The sequence below is a fragment of the Populus trichocarpa genome, chromosome 18 (assembly GCF_000002775.5).
Source record: "Populus trichocarpa isolate Nisqually-1 chromosome 18, P.trichocarpa_v4.1, whole genome shotgun sequence".
Lineage (NCBI taxonomy): Eukaryota > Viridiplantae > Streptophyta > Magnoliopsida > Malpighiales > Salicaceae > Populus > Populus trichocarpa.
In genome coordinates this window covers 8395778-8413530 of record NC_037302.2, presented here as the reverse complement: position 1 = coordinate 8413530, position 17753 = coordinate 8395778, and the positions used below count along the sequence as shown (strand labels likewise).

At 35.3% G+C, this 17753-nt stretch overlaps 1 protein-coding gene across 2 annotated transcripts; it reads right to left on the bottom strand.

Moving 5' to 3' along the window:
• Nucleotides 1-401: 401 nt before the first annotated feature.
• LOC18107662 (meiotic nuclear division protein 1 homolog) lies at nt 402-3170 on the bottom strand. Of its 2 annotated transcripts, XM_006371897.3 has the most exons (10): nt 2901-3164; nt 2565-2645; nt 2336-2452; nt 2216-2254; nt 2015-2122; nt 1866-1928; nt 1739-1790; nt 1547-1591; nt 1349-1428; nt 402-874 (listed from the first exon to the last, which is right to left on the bottom strand). In XM_006371897.3, the coding sequence occupies exons 1-10, from the start codon at nt 2901-2903 to the stop codon at nt 782-784; spliced, it is 681 nt and encodes a 226-aa protein (XP_006371959.1). In that variant the 5' UTR covers nt 2904-3164; the 3' UTR covers nt 402-781. The 2 variants fall into 2 exon arrangements, 1 of the variants encoding a protein (XP_006371959.1); XR_002978978.2 differs by lacking the exon at nt 402-874 and having other exon boundaries at nt 1348-1428; nt 1700-1790; nt 2901-3170.
• Between the last annotated feature and the right edge of the window lie 14583 nt (nt 3171-17753).

The following is a 17753-nucleotide window of genomic DNA, read 5'->3' as shown; positions in this document are numbered from 1 at the left end:
GTTGAAACTCAGAAAGTAATGGTACATGCTTGAACCTGTTCAATGTGACTATGGTTGGTGAATATCAAATAAAATAAAAAAATTTGAATTTTAATATTTTAAATAATTTTAATATACTAATATTAAAAATAAATTTAAAATAAAAATATTTAATATATTTTAAAATAAAAAAACATTTTAAAAACCAACCACTAAGTCAAAAAACACCCAGCGGCATATAAACTACTGTAACCCACTACAGCAATAGTTAAATTTTTCACCAGGAGCAACGAAAGCTTAATTATTGAGAAAGGATGTAACTGGATATTTCCAGGGGATGTGGCTAGAAATTATTTGTTATGGTCTTTGAATCCCTAGATTTTTAGAGAGGTAAAAAATGGAGATGCAATCCCTGGAAGAAATTGGAAAAGAAAAACTTGTCGCCCAATGTTGAACTCATGATCAAGCGACTGGCAGTGCTGCATTTTTATTTTTTCGTGTACTTATAAAGGTTCATTAATAAACTCTATGCCAAAGGAAAAGGAAAGTAACCACAGACAAACCACTTAAAGGGTAAAGAACAGGTAGCTCGAGCTAGCCTGCCTCAGACACCAGCGATCAGCATGCGGGGTGGCAACTATGTGGGCTTGATCAATGAGAGAATGATATAATAGCTATAAAAGCATTTTACCGTTTCATACACTCCAGTACAGAAAGAAGGAGATGGCCTATTCTCCAATTCCTTGTCCAAACAACATCTGCAACTGAAAATCTAGGTAGAAGGCATTCTGAGTAATTTCACTCAAGGGGCGCCTTCCAGCATCTGATCAGGAACGGCGTCGACTGAAATAACTGGTAGAGGCTCCAAATAGTCAAATTCATCTGTTATTCCTGCCTGTTCATAGATTTGAAAGGAAAGATCTCAGTGACACAAAACCTATAAAAGTAGAGCCTGTGGACACATGCTACTTCAAAGTACTAAAAGAACCACAAGCTCAAAAACATGTAGACCAAGCATGTTAAAGAAGGGATGACCAAATCTAAGAAAACATTCACATTTTGACAGGAAATTAACACATTGATTTTAGACAAACAAATCAAAGAGCTCTCTTTATGTACAATCTGGGACAACCAGAAAACTAGACAAACAAATATACAAATGAAGGGAATTGGACCGTTTAAGTTCAAAACTATGAGTGCATGACTGTCATATGATAGTGTCACACCTAGGAGGCGTTTGGACCTACATAAAGGAGGAGCAAATACAGGTTCTTCTCATTTGTGGTATCGGAGGCAGCATCAGTTTGTGGTTCAAATGTTACGAAGGGGCACAATTGTTTAAACAGCAATAAAAAATTATGAAACTTACCTCCTGATACATATTTTCAAGCTGCTCCTTGGCCTGAGGGAAATTGTTTGAACACCATTGTCGCAATGTGAAAATGTTATCTGCAAGGGTTTTTTTTTACCATGATAGATAAGATTCATTGGAGTTAAAATTTTCATGGAAACAGATCAAAGATAAATAATATGAAAAGGAAAATAAATAATGTGTAAATGGCAAAACCTGTCCATCTATTTGCTGCCACATGGGCAACTTCAATAGCTTCCTCTGCAATATTGAAATTAGGACCATCAATATGTCTTCAGGGATGATAAACTGATCAAGGAGTTAATTACTGTTGACTGAGCTATAAAAAGATGTGTTGGGACAGAATACAAGAGTTTGGAGATCAAACAAAGATGGAGATTTCTTTACTCATTGCTTGAACGGCAGCAGGATCATTGTCTGCATACTTCTCCATCTCCTCCTGATGAAATAGAAGTGTTGGAGAATTGGTGATCTGCTCATTTTACTAAATGTATAATAAAGGGTTAGGATAAACCTTCAGTTCGTTATACTTCATTTCAATGGTTTTCAGCTCAGCCAAAGCCTCTTCTCGTTCATCCTGGTAAAAAGGTTGAGAGACAGGCCAATTCAGCCCAACAGGAGTATCATCCAATCACAATAAGGAATGGAACTTAGTAAACTCACAGATTCCTCGCGTCCTTTCTTTAATGCATCACACTGATCAACAAGTTCTGCATGCCGCTTCTTACTGCTTTGTAAATCAGAATCAAGTTTGCGGCACACAGTCCTCATCTATAAAAACAAAAGTTTTCATGTTAATGAACCGATTATAAAACCAAGTTCGTGAAATCCAGGCAAAGAAGTAGAACACATCAAAAACTTCACCTGATTTCCAGCACAGCTAGGAAGACTCCAGAAGTAGACCTGAAATTTCAAAATCACGAGCACCATTAAGTACCTGGACACTTCACATTTTGAAGTGTGAATCAGGAAAAGCATACTCACAGAAGTCCCGATCTTGTCTTTGGAAGCAAGGTCATCATCCACTAAACTCTGGACAACATCTTTCACGGACTGGCTAATCACACCTTTCTTGGGGCCCAATTTCTCAAGTTCCTTTAGCTGGAGTTATGAGAATGCGTCAGCAAGTTTCCAAACCAAAGAGGGCAAGGAGGACATTAGCACCTTGAGCATGAGATTTCAAAGAGCAAGCAATTAACAACATAACACTCACGAGGAAAAAGTCTTGTGAATCATAAAAGATCTGAAGAATCTTCTCGCGCTTCTCTTCCAAAGAAAGACCTCGCTTCTTGGACTACAGCATCACAGAGCGCATTATACCGAAGAAGAAGAAATCGATTAAGTTATGAATAAATTACATTCAGCTAGACATTTCATCGAGCAACTTAAGTTTGTTACCAAACCGCAGAAGTTGATGCGAAGCTAGAAAGAAAAACAATTAAACGAAGAACCAAAAAGGATTGGTGATTCAATCATTTTATTGACAAGATCTATCTCAACTACATCAAACAAAACAAATCATAGAGAGATAAAATAATTATTTAATTACCATCGGAATTAGCCTTTTGCTTTGCTGCTGATAATCGATTATTCAGCTCTGCTGATTGCTAAACCTTTCTCTCTCTCGAAACACTAAACACACCACACAGCGGATTGTGGAGGAGCCACGATGCCAGATACCTACTAAGCAAGGCGTCTGTTTTGGCGGGAAATTCTGCTGCCTCAAATTACTCTATTGTCCAACTCCACTTTTTGTTATTCCTATTCCAGCAACATGAACTCCTTTTCTTTTCTTTTTTCTTCAGATAAATACTAGTTTTTTTCCGCCCGATGCTTCAAAGTATTTTTCAAAATTAATTAATTAATTAATTTTATATATATATATTGTTAAAGCATTTAAATTGTTAGGACTTATCCGTGTTTATTGCTTAGTTGGTTACTTACTTTGTTAATAATACCCTAGTTTGTAGGGTAATCTATTTTTGTTTGAATTGGTCTTAGACCCATTTACATGTTCTTAGGAGTTGTGAATGTGGAGTTTATTTTTCTATTGATTTCCTTGTAATAGGCTTGTATAAAGTCATTGCTTTTGCAATTCAATAAAAAGATTTTTTAGCCTAAACTTGTAAATTTGTTTTAAGATCCAACATCTGGTATCAGAGCTTCATCACAAAGGCCTGATTGAGTGTTCTAAAGAAACTGCAGTTTCTTAAAAAGGTAGCTGACACGACCAAAAGATTGATGTCTTCTTCCAAGTGCAGGAGTGTCGAAGTAATAAATAACCCGGCAAGACCGGGGTCGAACCACAGGGAGGTTAATTGTATAAATTATAGATAATAACAACAATATATAACAACAAAAACAATAATAATAAGTTTAAAGAGAGCTTTGAGATGTGATATTGATGTAAGGATTAAACAATGATAACAACAAATGTCAAGGTTAGAGGATCCACTAATAGCATTTCAAACAAGTATAGTATAAACTCTTATTATTCAATTGGAAACCACACACAAAGGAGGTTCCAATCAAATTATAAATTGTTAACATGATTACATTAGTTATCTTATTCGAATAATGCTAATACTTGTAAATGTTGTCAAACATTCATGATTATAACTTATGTTAACAACAAATCAAGTTCCTTTCATAGCTCAGGTGTCAGTTATACCATACAGTATGGGTTATGAAAGTGCCAAGTATTTGTTGTACCAAGTGTTATACAACATAAATCTAGATTAACCATTTAACAAGCAATGTATTAAAAGTGAACAAGATAACAAATATAAAGCATGTTAGTATCCAACATTAAGGTCCATGTTAAGTTTATATTATACTTATTCTTACACCATTAGTGTACCCTTTTCACCTTGACATAATTAACTTAGTTAAACATAATGAAAGAAAGAAACATAAATAAACAACGAAAGGAAATGAAAAGCATAAGCAAGAAATTAATATAAGCAAAACTTAAGCATTACAAAATATAAAGAGAGAGCAAGAGCATGATCTTGATCTGAAAACCAAGATACCTAAATACATGGCAAATGCCTCCTTTTATAGGCCAAAATTCGGAACTATTGATTTGTTGACTAATTGATGAGTGGGTGGCCACATCTTGACTTGGTGACAATTCTTATCTTCTTGTCTGCCAAAAACGTCATTGATGACGTCATAATTGGAACAAACTTAAATCATGAAAGTTCTAGGGAATTGTCTCATCTTTCCAGGATAAAAATTTGAGATCATTTGGATTTCTAGAACTCGAGATATGGGCTGAACACTGAACAGTGTCTGGGCTGCAGGACAGATTCAGACTTCTTTGTTGTTGCTACAATTTGGACTTGAAAACGGCTTTATTAAATCTTGGGCTCCCATGAAAGTTGTAGGCCTATGTCTTATCTTTCCATCCATATAAAATAGACCTAAATCCGAGATCTACAGCTCCAGATATCACCCAATTACCAAATAGTGTTCCAGTTTGGACTGCACCAATCATCTCTTTTCTAAGTTTGGCCATCTCTTTGTCCTTTCAATTTCAGTACTTCAACTCGTCAATCAATTCTTTCATTTATGTGATAGGCCTGCATTTAAGATGAACATTTACCATAAATTAAAGGTATCTTATATTATTAGATATGTTATTATAAAACATGCTTTAGTTAAGGAGTTATTGATACTTCAAGTGCAAAATGATGATATAAAACCTTGATAAAAATGCACTTTTAAGTACTAATCACACCCCCCAACCAGCTTATTACTAGTCCCTAGTAATCAAAGCGTTAAAATAGAAAAACTATTTGCAAATTCCACAAAGCAAGGCATTCATCATTCAACTTCCATTAATCTATCCAGATAAACAAACTCTCATTAAGTTTATATATCTGCTCAATATCTCTTAAACAAAATATTAATAAACCTTCCTCTTGTGCTCAAAATATCAACATATAGTTATGGGGTTTTACTTGGAAGAAAACAATATTTTGTTCTAATGTTTAAGGTTAACTTCCTTGGGTTGGGATTATTATTATTATATATATATATTTTTTCTTGTTTTTTTTTTAATATATATATATATATATACACAATGCATCTTTAACCCATGTAACGAGCTTTCGGCTAATGACTCCCAGACCAGTTGGTCTTAGGGCATTAGATGTTGAGACACCCCTACGAGCTTAGTAACTCGGGTTGCAGATACTGATACGTAGATAGTGCAATGTTTGATTCCCTTAAGCTTTTCTCCTCAACCCATGTAACAAGCTTTGGCCCAATAGCTCCCAAGTCAGTTGACTTTAGGGTATTAGGTGTTAAAACACCCCTTCGGGCTTAATTGCTTAGGTTAGGAAGGCTACGAAATCAAACTTATCTACGTTTTTATTATCATCATTTTCTTTTTGTTTTTTGTTTTGTTTTGTTTTTTTTGTTTTTTTTTTTTGAAAATTATATACTATCCCTATCCCTTAGTTGTTACCTTTAACAAAAGAACATAAATAATGTAATAATCCAATATGCAACCCACAATCATATGTTAAAGTGTGTGTGTGAAAATGAAGGTTTAAGAATACTTGTTAAATGATTATATGAGCAGAATCAAGTGATAACAAAGCGAGAGTTTGTAAACCTGAATATTTCAAGAAGTATTCTAATAGGCCTTGTTATGAATATTGCAAATGACCATTAGAAAATGTTTACTAAGATGCGTCTCAAGAGTCAATAAAATTCCCTCTTACTCTTCCATCCTAGTAAGAACAGTTTAGCCAAATGGTTTTTTTTTTTTTTGAATACTACTACCCTCTCCCCCCAACCAAAACGAGACATTGTCCTCAATGTCCTAAGGTAGAAAGATAGAGTATAGAAGACATCACCTGAAACAACGAACACTGACAAACCTGAAACACACTTAAACAAATATAAGAAATAACAAAACAAAATAATATGCTAATAATAAAACCAAAAGACACAAGGATTCACAAACGAAGGCTCAAATCCAATCTAAGCTTTTTACGGCTTTCTGTAGTTGACCAATTTATGCGACTCATGGAAGGATCAATTACAGGGGTGAAAGATTGTAGTTTGTCGATCAATTGTTCAGCAGTAGCAGCAGAGATTATGATTTGTCGTGCCGAAGATGTTAGAAATTCCTGTTCCACAGCTTGATCAAGAAAAGACAACAAATTATCATAAAAACCATTAACATTGAGAAAACCTATAGGTTTATGGTGAATGTGAAGTTGGGTCCAAGAGGAAATATGAAAGATCTCTTCCAATGTGCCCAAACCACCTGGTAAGGCAATGAAGGCATCGGCATGGTTAAACATTGTATTCATTCGATCAAACATTGTGGAGACCTGTAGTTCCTCTCCAATTGTTCTTCCAATGATGTCCCCTTTTGTTAAAGCTTCGGGGACGACCCCCAAAACTTGACTACCTCCTAAAAATGCAGCTATTGCCACACCCCCCATTAACCCAAGGTTGCCTCCCCCATACACTAAATGAATCTTTTTCTCAGCTAGTACCTGACCAAGATGATTTGCTGCTTCCAAAAAAGCTATTTCCTTCCCAGGACTGGATCCACCGAAAACACCAATATTTTTTATGTGATAACTTGAGGGACCTGCCATTTCTACACACTTCTATATCTGTCTAATGTAAGGGTTGAGTAGAAATGAGGGGAAGGAAGAGAAGATTTTATAGATGAGGATTTGAAAATGCAATCATATCACCTAGATATAGGCCAGCTGGAGTCTCACACTCTCTCTCTCTCTCTTTATGTATTTATTTATTTATTTATTTTGAAAAGCATGTGTATGTACAGGTAGTTGTGATTGTGGCTCACATCTTCCCTTGGTTTTACGTCCAAGAACGGCTTAAACGCCCTCTATGGGTCGGGGATAGGCTTCCCATCCAGTTTTTTAAAAAACTGGCAAACAGGGTCTTTTTTAGTCAGATTCCCAAGACTAAGTCGATCATGTTCTTTATGGAATTGTGGCCATAAATCATGAATAGCACGATGCACATCTCCACTAGGATGCGTTTCAAGGGTTAATAGAAGATTATCTAAAGACCCCTTACTCAAGCCATCCTTAATGAATTGTATTTTATCTTCATGATTTATAGATACCATTCCTAAAGAACGACATGTTGCATTACAAGTCCATCTGGCACATCGGTGACAGACTTTCAGTCGTTTTGCACGGCGTTTCTTTGCAAAAGTGCTTTTACCTGTTCCAAGCATGTGTGAAATGAAAGAATTAGAGGACTCACCTGATAATCGGACCTTTGCTTCAATCAGCCAACGAATATCTTCAGGAATTCCATGATTCATTAACAACCTCAATCTTGCACACCTAGCACGGTAAATTTTTGTAATCGCATTCTGAGGCAGAGCGGGAAAGTACTTTTTTAATTTTTCAAGAGTGGTGTCCATTTTCAAATGAGAATTGGAGAAGAGATTCAAAGAAGAGAGAAAGAGCAAGGAATTGCACAAATATATACAGATATTAGTTATTATGGGAAACTAAAAGAACCGATTGAAGTCACGGAGTACCGTTATCCGCCTTTTGACCGGGGTTAGAGAAACTAGCAAAATGAAACACAAAACAATATGAGAAAAAAAACAAAATAATTAACCTTTATCTACAGGATCATTCAAACCAATGGATTCATTTTCACTAGGAAAATTATCAAAGTAAGCTTTCAAACGATGTTCATTTACCTTAAAAACATTGTCATTCTTTGGATTCTCGATATCACAGGCCCCATATGGATACACATGTTTCACAATAAAAGGACCACTCCATCTTGATCTTAGTTCTTCAGGAGATAAATTGAGTCGAGAATTATAAAGCAAAACTTTTTGACCAGTATCAACTTTTTGACAACTTTCACAAGTTTTGCAGAATGCATATGTGTCCTTGAACATGGTGGGCCAATAAAATCCATTTTGAAAGATTTTCGCAATGGTCTTTTTTGACGAGAAATGACTCCCACATGCTTCAGAATGACAAAATTTAATGACACTACTTACCTCATTGTCCACAATGCATCTTTGAAATATTTGATCAGGACAATGTTTGAATAAGTTAGGGTCATCCCAATAAAAGTTTCTCATTTCATTCAAAAACTTTCCTTTATCTTCGGTACTCCAATGAGTTGGCAAATCTCCTGAGGCAAGGAAATTGATATTTTTAGCAAACCAAGGCATTGAACTAAGAGAAAGTAAGGATTTGTCAGGAAAGTAATCATCGGTTGGTGTGATGTCAGATATCGAATCTGTTGTCACTATTGACAAAAGATTCGCATCAACATTTTCAATGCCTTTTTCATCCGTGATTTCTTCCTGAGAATAAGTCATTTGCAAATCTTCAAATTCATCAAACTCAGTATTACTCAAAGTAGATTCAAATTGATCATAAACCAATTCTTCAATAAAATCTACTTCTTGTAAATCATTATCATCTCCAGGTTGCTTGCAAATGTTGAAAATATTCATCTCCAATATCATGTTCCCAAATGATAGCTTCATCAGTCCATTCCTACAATTAATCAATGCATTAGAAGTTGCAAGAAACGAACGCCCTAAAATAACAGGAAATGAATTACATGTTTCAACAGGTTGTGTGTCCAAGACAATAAAATCCACCGGATAAATGAATTTATCGACTTGTACTAACACATCTTCAACTATTCCTCTAGGCACTTTTACAGATCTATCGGCAAGTAAAAGAGTCACAAAAGTTGGTTTTAACTCACCTAGATTGAGACTTTGAAAAACTGAATATGGAAGTAAATTCACACTAGCTCCAAGATCAAGTAAGGCTCTTTCAATTTTATGTTCTCCAATAAAGCAAGAAATTGTAGGACAACCAGGGTCTTTATATTTCAAAGCATTATTGTTCTGAAGAATGGCACTTACTTGTTCGGCTAAAAAGACTTTCTTTTTCACATTCAGTTTTCTCTTCACAGTGCACAGATCTTTCAAAAATTTAGCATAAGAAGGAACCTGTTTAATAGCATCCAACAAAGGTATATTGATCCTTAACTGTTTGAAAGTTTCAAAGATTTCAGAGTTGTGATTGACTTTCCTTTGTTTGGTCATGGCATGAGGAAATGGAAGTGCTGGCGGAGGATCAGTCTTTTCTTTGTAATGATCAGATTCAACCCCTTCCTTACCCTCAGAGATTGACTCATCATCATTCTCACAAGGTTCAAGAATGGGTTTTTCAATAACCTTACCACTGCGAAGAGTGATGACTGATTTTGCTTGATCCATGTGTTGGCTTCCAGAACTACTTGCATTCACATTGTATTGCCCCTTGGGATTTTATTGTGGTTGAGATGGAAACTTACCTTTCTCTTGAAAACTGAGAGCAGATGTCAATTTTGCAAGAGTATCTTTAAAATCTGTCATGCTTTGAGCAAGTTGAGTGTTGATTGTCTCCTGCTTTTCCATGAATGCATGCAATGTTTCCTCAAGATTTCTTCTAGGAGGTGGAGCATAAGGAGGTGCATATCCATGAGAATTTTGGAAATTATGGTGTGCTTGAAATGGTGGATGTGAAGTTTGTGCATTATTGTTATCACTCTTCCAATTGAAATTTGGGTGATTTCTCCAACCAGGGTTGTATGTTTGCGAGTATGGGTTATGATTGGGCCTTTGGAAACTGTTTAGAGCATGGGCTTGTTCATGGAGACATTCCTTAAAAGAGGGCAAAATTGGACAGTCATTGGTTGAATGTTCATTGGTTTCACAGATTTGACACACAATGTCTTGAACAGATTTTAGTTGACCACTCTTTTTTAATTCTAGTGCCTCGACTTTTTTAGCTAAAGATGCAAACTTGGCTTGGAGGTCATGATCTTCCCTAAGGTTGTACATACCTCCACTAGATGTATGAGGTTGGGTTTTACTTGGTGCCTCATAAGTGCCTCTAGTGTCCCAATTTTATGCATTTTCAGCTAGCAAGTCTAGGTATTCCATGGCTTCATTGGGGTCTTTATCCTCAAAAGTTCCATTGCACATTAATTCAACCATTTGCCTATCTCTAGGAGTTAACCCTTCATAAAAATGTGAAACCAATCTCCATGTTTCAAAACCATGATGGGGGCAAGTATTAAGCAAGTCTCGATACCTATCCCAACATTGGTAAAATGTTTCTCCTGGTTTTTGAGTGAAAGTGATTATTTGTCTTTTGAAAGAGTTTGTTCTGTGAGATGGAAAAAACTTCTTTAAAAATTGTTGTTGCATTTCATCCCAAGCACGAATGGATCCAGGTCTCAAATTTTGTAGCCATGTTTTAGCTTTATCTTTTAGTGAAAAAGGAAAAATCTTTAACCTAATGGTGTTCATGCTACAATTTGAGTTATTATAGGTGCTACAGACCTCCTCAAATTCCCTTAAATGCAAGTATGGATTTTCTAAATCTAAACCATGAAAAGATGGTAAAAGTTGAATAATGTCTGGCTTAAAATTAAAATGAGATGCATCAGGAGGAAAAACTATGCATGAGGGTGCACTTGTTCTTGTGGGATTCATGTGGTCTTTAAGTGTTCTAACCCGAATATTCTCATTATTCTCATTATGAAGCGACTGATTATCTTCTTCGGCCATATTTTCTGAAAATGATGAAGACACCCTACAAAGTCTACCACTTAATGTACGTGACCACACTCTCATGCACGTGTAAAAAGAGAATAAAAAGAAGAAGAAAACAAAACAAAACAAAAAAAAAAAACAAAGTTAGATACAAGAAAAGTGAAAAGAGAGAATAAAATAAATACTATAATTTGTACAAGAATTTACCTCCCCGGCAACGGCGCCAAAAACTTGACACGACCAAAAGATTGATGTCTTCTCCCAAGTGCAGGAGTGTCGAAGTAATAAATAACCCGGCAAGACCGGGGTCGAACCACAGGGAGGTTAATTGTATAAATTATAGATAATAACAACAATATATAACAACAAAAACAATAATAATAAGTTTAAAGAGAGCTTTGAGATGTGATATTGATGTAAGGATTAAACAATGATAACAACAAATGTCAAGGTTAGAGGATCCACTAATAGCATTTCAAACAAGTATAGTATAAACTCTTATTATTCAATTGGAAACCACACACAAAGGAGGTTCCAATCAAATTATAAATTGTTAACATGATTACATTAGTTATCTTATTCGAATAATGCTAATACTTGTAAATGTTGTCAGACATTCATGATTATAACTTATGTTAACAACAAATCAAGTTCCTTTCATTGCTCAGGTGTCGGTTATACCATACAATATGGGCTATGAAAGTGCCAAGTATTTGTTGTACCAAGTGTTATACAACATAAATCTAGATTAACCATTTAACAAGCAAAGTATTAAAAGTGAACAAGATAACAAATATAAAGCATGTTAGTATCCAACATTAAGGTCCATGTTAAGTTTATATTATACTTATTCTTACACCATTAGTGTACCCTTTTCACCTTGACATAATTAACTTAGTTAAACATAATGAAAGAAAGAAACATAAATAAACAACGAAAGGAAATGAAAAGCATAAGCAAGAAATTAATATAAGCAAAACTTAAGCATTACAAAATATAAAGAGAGAGCAAGAGCATGATCTTGATCTGAAAACCAAGATGCCTAAATACATGGCAAATACCTCCTTTTATAGGCCAAAATTCGGAACTATTGATTTGTTGACTAATTGATGAGTGGGTGGCCACATCTTGACTTGGTGACAATTCTTATCTTCTTGTCTTCCAAAAACATCATTGATGATGTCATAATTGGAACAAACTTAAATCATGAAAGTTCTAGGGAATTGTCTCATCTTTCCAGGATAAAAATTTGAGATCATTTGGATTTCTAGAACTCGAGATATGGGTTGAACACTGAACAGTGTCTGGGCTGCAGGACAGATTCAAACTTCTTTGTTGTTGCTACAATTTGGACTTGAAAACGGCTTTGTTAAATCTTGGGCTCCTCATGAAAGTTGTAGGCCTATGTCTTATCTTTCCATCCATATAAAATAGACCTAAATCCGAGATCTACAGCTCAAGATATCACCCAATTACCAAACAGTGTTCCAGTTTGGACTGCACCAATCATCTCTTTTCTAAGTTTGGCCATCTCTTTGTCCTTTCAATTTCAGTACTTCAACTCATCAATCAATTCTTTCATTTATGTGATAGGCCTGCATTTAAGATGAACATTTACCATAAATTAAAGGTATCTTATATTATTAGATATGTTATTATAAAACATGCTTTAGTTAAGGAGTTATTGATACTTCAAGTGCAAAATGATGATATAAAACCTTGATAAAAATGCACTTTTAAGTACTAATCAGTAGCAAGTGTAAGAGTTTAGCAAAAGAGAGAAGAGTCAGAGAATCGCGGCAACAAAGAACAACAACTTTGTTCAGCTAGCAATTCCACGGTTCGATGGTTATTATGACAATTGGGCCATGCTCATGGAAAACTTTCTTAGATCAAAGAAGTACTGGGACTTGATAGAGAATGGGATTCTTACAGCAGCGGAAGGGGTAGAGCCAACAGAGGCGCAACGAAAGAGCAATGAAGACCAGAAACTGAAAGATTTGAAGGTCAAGAACTATCTATTCCAAGCTATAAATAGGACTATTATTGAGACCATACTCAATAAGGAGACTGCGAAGGCTATCTAGGATTCGATGAGACTAAAGTATCAAGGCACTACCAAGGTGAAACGTGCTCAACTACAGGATTTGAGGAGAGAGTTCGAGATTCTTGGCATGAAGGAGGGTGAAAAAGTCGATGAGTATTTTGCCAGGACATTAACTATCGCCGATAAGATGAAGGTGCATGGAGAAAGGATGGAGTGGAGTGTGATCATTGAAAAAATCTTAAGGTTAATGACTCTCAAGTTTAATTATGTCGTCTGTTCGATAGAAGAGTCCAATGACCTCTCCATCATGACCATAAATGAGCTTCAAAGTAACATGTTAGTTCATGAACAGAGAATGCAAGGACAGAAGGAAGAGGGGCATGCTTTGAACATCATCGATTCAGAGAAGAGTGGAGGAAGATATGAACACAGAGTTGAAGGAGGAGGAAGAGCTCGTGGAGATTTCAGAGGAAGAGGTCGAGGCAGGAGTAGGCAATCTTTCAACAAAGCCTTGGTCCAGTGCTACAATTGTTAGAAACTAGGGCATTTTCAATATGAATGTCTTAGTGGGGAGAAAGGTGCAAATTATGTAGAATTAGATGAGGAAGAAGAGATGCTTCTGATGGCGTATATGGAGATAAATCAATCAAAGAGGGAGAATGTATGGTTCCTTGACTCAGGTTGTAATAACCACATGTGTGGTAACAAAGAGTGGTTCTTTGATCTTGATGAAAAGTTCAAACAATCGGTGAAGCTCGGAGATAACTTAAGAATGATGGTTATGGGAAAAGGAAATGTCAAGCTTCATGTCAATGGATTAACTCAAGTAATAACAAAGGTTTATTTTATACCTGAGTTAAGAAATAATCTCTTAAGCATTGGCCAGCTTCAAGAAAAGAATTTAGCTATTCTCATCCAGCATGGCATGTGTAAGTTTTACCATCCTAAAAGAGGTTTAATTATACAAACACAAATGTCAGCCAATAAGATGTTTGTTGTGCTTGCTTCTGTAATTTCTCCAACCTCAACCTGTCTCCAAGCCACATCCGAAGATAACACAATTGTGGCACTGCCGGTATGAACATCTAAATTTCAAGGGGTTGAGGACTTTGCTCTATAAGGAGATGGTCAAAGGTTTACTAATGCTCAATGTTTCATCAAAAGTGTGTGGTTATTGTATGATTGGGAAGCAACACCGAGAAGCAATGCCGAAGAAAAGCTTGTGAAGGGCATATAAGAAGCTTCAACTGGTTCATGCAGATATCTGTGGACCTATCTTACCGAAATCAAACAGTGGCTAAAGGTATGTAATCACCTTCATTGATGATTAAAGTAGAAAGACCTAGACATATTTTTTATCTGAAAAATCTGAGGTATTAGTTATGTTTAAGAAGTATAAGGTGTTTGTGGAAAAGGATATTGGTGATGTGATTTGCTGCTTAAGAACCGATAGAAGTGGGGAGTTCACCTCACTTAAGTTCAACAATTTCTGTAGCATACATAGGGTTAACAGACAACTTACCACAACTTATACCCCACAGCAAAACGAGGTTACCGAGAGGAAGAATCGTACCATAATGAACATGGTGCGTAGCATGCTATCAGGAAAGGAAGTACCAAAAGAGTTCTGGCCGGAAGCAATTAATTGGTCTATTTATGTGTTGAATCGGAGTCTCACTCTAACTGTCAAAGACATTACTCCTGAAGAGGCTTGGAGTGGGATAAAGCCTTGTGTTGATCATTTCCGTGTATTTGGGTGTGTGGCTCATGTTCATATGCCTGACAGTAAAAAAAAAAAAGCTTCATAATAAGAGTTTCAGATGTGTTCTTTTAGGAGTGAGTGAGGAATCGAAAGCATATAGGCTTTATGATCCAATTTCGAAGAAGATAGTGATTAACAGAGATATAATGTTTATTGAGGATGAAAAGTGAAATTGGGGTAGAAGTGCAAAAAAGGTGAAACGTGATGTGTTAGAATAGGAAGGTGACAATGAAGATGATGATGCTAATGAGAAAGGAGAAGGTTTGAAAGATGAGCAAACTGAAGAAACAAATAAGTCATCACCAAATAAGTTGTCCGAGGAAACACCACTGAGTCTAAATCAATGGAGGAGTCGAAAGCAGCCAGCATGGTTGAGGGATTATGTAACCAGTAAGGGATTGTCTGATGAAAAAGAGAGGCATAGTCTGGTAATGTTTACTTCAACTGAAGATCCAGTCACATTTGAGGAAGCATACAAGAGTTTTAAATGGAGAAAGGCAATGGATATGGAGATGAGAGTTATTAAAAAAAAATGAGACATGAGAATTAACTACCTTGCCAGCTTGAGCTAAAAGAATAGGAGTGAAATGGGTGTTTCAGACGAAGTTTAATGAGAAAGGAGATGTGGACAAACATAAAGCCCGACTTGTGGTAAAAGGGTATTTTCAAAAGCAGGGGATTGATTATAATGAAGTATTAGATGGGATACGATTAGAACAATTTTAGCTCTTGCAACCCACAAGGTTAGTGTGTTTTTCAGTTGGATGTAAAAAGCGCATTCTTGCATGGAGAATTAAATGAGGCAGTGTTCATTGATCAACCTCAAGGTTACGAAAAGCAAGGAGAGGAGCACAAGGTTTATAGGCTGAAGAAGGCGTTGTATGGGCTCAAGCAGGCTCCTCGAGCCTGGTACAACAGAATTGAGGCGTACTTTGCCAAAGAGAGGTTTGAAAAATGTTTCTGTGAGCACACACTATTTATGAAGTCTGGTGATAAAGGAAAGCTGTTATTGTGAGTCTCTATGTGGACGATCTTATTTTTACAGGAAATGATGAGGATATGTTCAAGAATTTCAAAGAATCAATGAAGAAGGAGTTTGATATGTTTGATCTTGGTAAAATGAAGTATTTTTTTGGTGTAAAGATGGTACAAAATTCGGATGGGATTTTCATATGTCAACGTAAGTATGCTAAAAAGGTGCTTGAAAGGTTTGGCATGGAAAGGAGCAATCCTGTGAATAATCCAATTGTTCCAGGATGTAAGTTGTCAAAGAGTGGAAGTGGTGCAGTGAGCGTGGATGTTATAGAGTACAAGCAATTGGTTGGGAGCTTGTTGTATTTGATGGCCACGAGACATGTTCTCATGTTTATTGTTGGACTGATTAGTAGATACATGGAGAAACTAACCGAAATGCACTTGCAAGCTAGCAAGAGGATACTAAGGTATTTAAAGGGCACTATGGAGCTTGGAATTGGTTACAGGAAAGGTAGTGAATGAAGTTTAATAGCTTTGTAGATAGTGACTATGCAGGGGATGTTGATGATCGGAAAAATACCTCTGGGTATGTGTTTATGCTAGGAACATGGGCTATTTTATAGTCCTCAATAAAGCAACCAGTGGTGACCTTATCTACAACAGAGGCGGAGTTCATAGCAGCAGCCTTGTGTGTATGTCAAGGGGTCTGGTTAGAAGGATTCTTGAAAAGCTTGGTCATGTTCAAGGTATGTGCACTACTATCTATTGTGACAGTAGTTCTACTATTAAACTTTCAAAGAATCCAATTTTACATGGTCGAAGTAAGCATATCAACGTGAGGTTTTATTTTTTACTTGAGCTTACAAGAGATGGGATAGTAGAGTTAGTACACTGCAGTACACAAGAGCATGTGTCTAATATCATGACTAAACCTCTCAAACTGGAGGTCTTTCTGAAGCTGGGAGATAAACTTGACATGTGTGTAATGTCTTGAGTAAACTGAATGCACTGGTACAGTTCAGTTTAAGGGAGGATGTTGAAGCATTTAAATTGTTAGGACTTATCCGTGTTTATTGCTTAGTTGGTTACTCACTCTGTTAATAATGTCCTAGTTTGTAGGGTAATCTGTTTTTGTTTGAATTGGTCTTAGACCCACTTACACGTTCTTAGGAGTTGTGAATGTGGAGTTTATTTTTCAGTTGATTTCCTTGTAACAGGCTTGTATAAAGCCATTGTTTTTACAATTCAATAAAATGATTTATTTAGCCTAAACTTGTAAATTTATTTTGAGATCCAACATATATAAATACTTAATTTTTTTAAAAAATATATTATATTAGTGTGATTCTTTTTTATTAGTAATGTATTTGTTTTAATAAAAAACTAAAAGTCATTGAAATGAATATTTATAAAAAATTCAATTATTTTCATTAACAAGGAAAAATATGTGAAACTCTCTTGTTCATTTATTTCTTTTTCATCTTGACAAAACACATGTTTTTTTATGAGAATAATGTTTTTTAATATAAAAACAATATCTTGATTGTAAAAGCAAGTTTTAATTAAAAACAAAAAAATCATAATTCAAAAGAAATAAAATAACAATTAATATGAAAAAATTACTTCTTTCATTTAATATTCATCAACATATTATATTTTATATCAGGTTCATATCAAATCATTCAAAAACTAATTATTAATATTATCATAAAAAACTATAATCTTATATGACAACTATGATAAAATTAGTTAATATAATTCAATATTTTACTTATAATGAATTTTATTTAAAATTGATTAAAAAAATAAAAAGTAATACTAAAAGAGATCAAGCGTTAAACCTGCACTAAAAAAAACATAGGCATGTCCGAGCCTGCAATGTCAAGCCCTCATACTTTACCCTTTTATTTTTACTTTTTATTTATTTAAATAGATGACACTTGGTTTGTCATGGTAGATGATGAGACATCATCTAATTCCAATTTTGGCCACCTTGTTTTGTTTTATTTTTTTATTATTA

What these genes read in the sequence shown, in the direction of transcription:
- LOC18107662 (XM_006371897.3), bottom strand. An exon ending in AGAAAGGACGCGAGGAATCT is followed by an intron (nt 1,929 to 2,014) that starts GTGAGTTTACTA and finishes CCTTTTTACCAG; the next exon opens with GATGAACGAGAAGAGGCTTT. An exon ending in TTGAAAATATGTATCAGGAG is followed by an intron (nt 875 to 1,348) that starts GTAAGTTTCATA and finishes ATCTATGAACAG; the next exon opens with GCAGGAATAACAGATGAATT.